The following is a 1,269-nucleotide window of genomic DNA, read 5'->3' on the forward strand; positions in this document are numbered from 1 at the left end:
TATATATATATATATATATATATATATATATATATACATATAAATAAAATGTATAAAATCTAAAAAATTTAAGAAATGCATCTTCAAATTGCTTTTCTTCCACTTAAGGGCCCATAACCCTACATATTCTGATAACAATGATAAATAACAGGAAAAACAGATGATTTGAAGTAAAACTACTCAAATGATTTGTAGCCCACTTCCTGTCCTTTTAGTTCGTTTTGTAATGCATTTCCTTTTTGATGTCTTAACACAGTGTGTAAAGCACTTTAAACTGCCTTTGGTTATGAAATGTGTTATAAAAACTTACCAAAAAACAAAACTATTTTTATTTTAGCTTTTCACAGGTTTAGATGTCGAGTTTATAGAATAATATTATATTAACACCCTCTGTGCAGGACGTTTCACTTTGACTTGATGGAGGCTACTTAAAGAGCAGTCCCAGAGGCTGCTGTACCTCTGTACCTCTCATCCCCTGAGCCAAACTCTTCCAACCGTTACACCTTACCCGTTAAACCGCATGTCTGCCCTGTAGGTTACCTTGGAGGTAATAGGTGGAGGTGGAGGGGAGGGGACTCCCGGTAGTGGTTTCTAGGCGGGTCCGTTGCCAAACTAGAGGAAAGGTTAGCTCTGCTGCTTCGAGACCGTAAGTCAACATAAAGACAAAATAAATTAAAAATATCACCTGGCTCTACCTGCGTTGAACTCGCCGGTTGGGTTCCCAATGACGAGCTGCAGTAACGACAAATGCACAAGTCCCCACAGCACCAAAATAAACACAGAGACCAGGGACGCTGCAAGCCCTTCCCGCAGCAGATATATGCTCACTTCGGGCTTCCTCTTCGGGTCACCGCTGTAGCCGTTACCCCCCCACCGAGCCAAGGAACTGTCGCTATCTGGCGCTACATAATTCTGCGTTCCGAAGGGTTTCAGTCTCCTGACCGTGGTGTCGCTTTCCATCTTTGAGACAGCGGTACATGAGCTCAAAGCGTCGCTCTCAGGCGTTTTTTTGGTTTTTTTTAACTGGACGATCGACGGATCCCGCTGAGGGACAAACTTGAATGAGAGGGCGGTCCGAGGTTCTCTTAATACACACATGGGGCCGTGGCGCTTGAAAAATGAAAAGCAGGGGAGGGGAGGATACAAACTGGCAGTATTCTCTCACGTATAAACATGAACAGTTAATTATTTATGGAAAATATTGTTTTTTTATGTAAGGAAGGATGTTAGCTAAGCTGACTGATACACCCACGGTGTAAGAAGGAGAGG

General features: G+C 42.4%; 1 protein-coding gene across 1 annotated transcript in view; it reads right to left on the bottom strand.

The window, feature by feature from the left end:
• The window catches only part of ermp1 (endoplasmic reticulum metallopeptidase 1), a 16,757-nt gene extending 15,724 nt beyond the window's left edge, over nucleotides 1-1,033 (bottom strand). Inside the window, exon 1 of the mRNA XM_032540107.1 lies at nucleotides 686-1,033. Within this exon, the coding sequence (XP_032395998.1) occupies nucleotides 686-960 (275 nt within the window). The 5' untranslated portion in view covers nucleotides 961-1,033. The remainder of the gene's footprint in view (nucleotides 1-685) is intronic.
• Nucleotides 1,034-1,269: the final 236 nt, after the last annotated feature.

The sequence above is a fragment of the Etheostoma spectabile genome, chromosome 16 (genome assembly GCF_008692095.1).
Source record: "Etheostoma spectabile isolate EspeVRDwgs_2016 chromosome 16, UIUC_Espe_1.0, whole genome shotgun sequence".
In the NCBI taxonomy this organism is placed as follows: domain Eukaryota; kingdom Metazoa; phylum Chordata; class Actinopteri; order Perciformes; family Percidae; genus Etheostoma; species Etheostoma spectabile.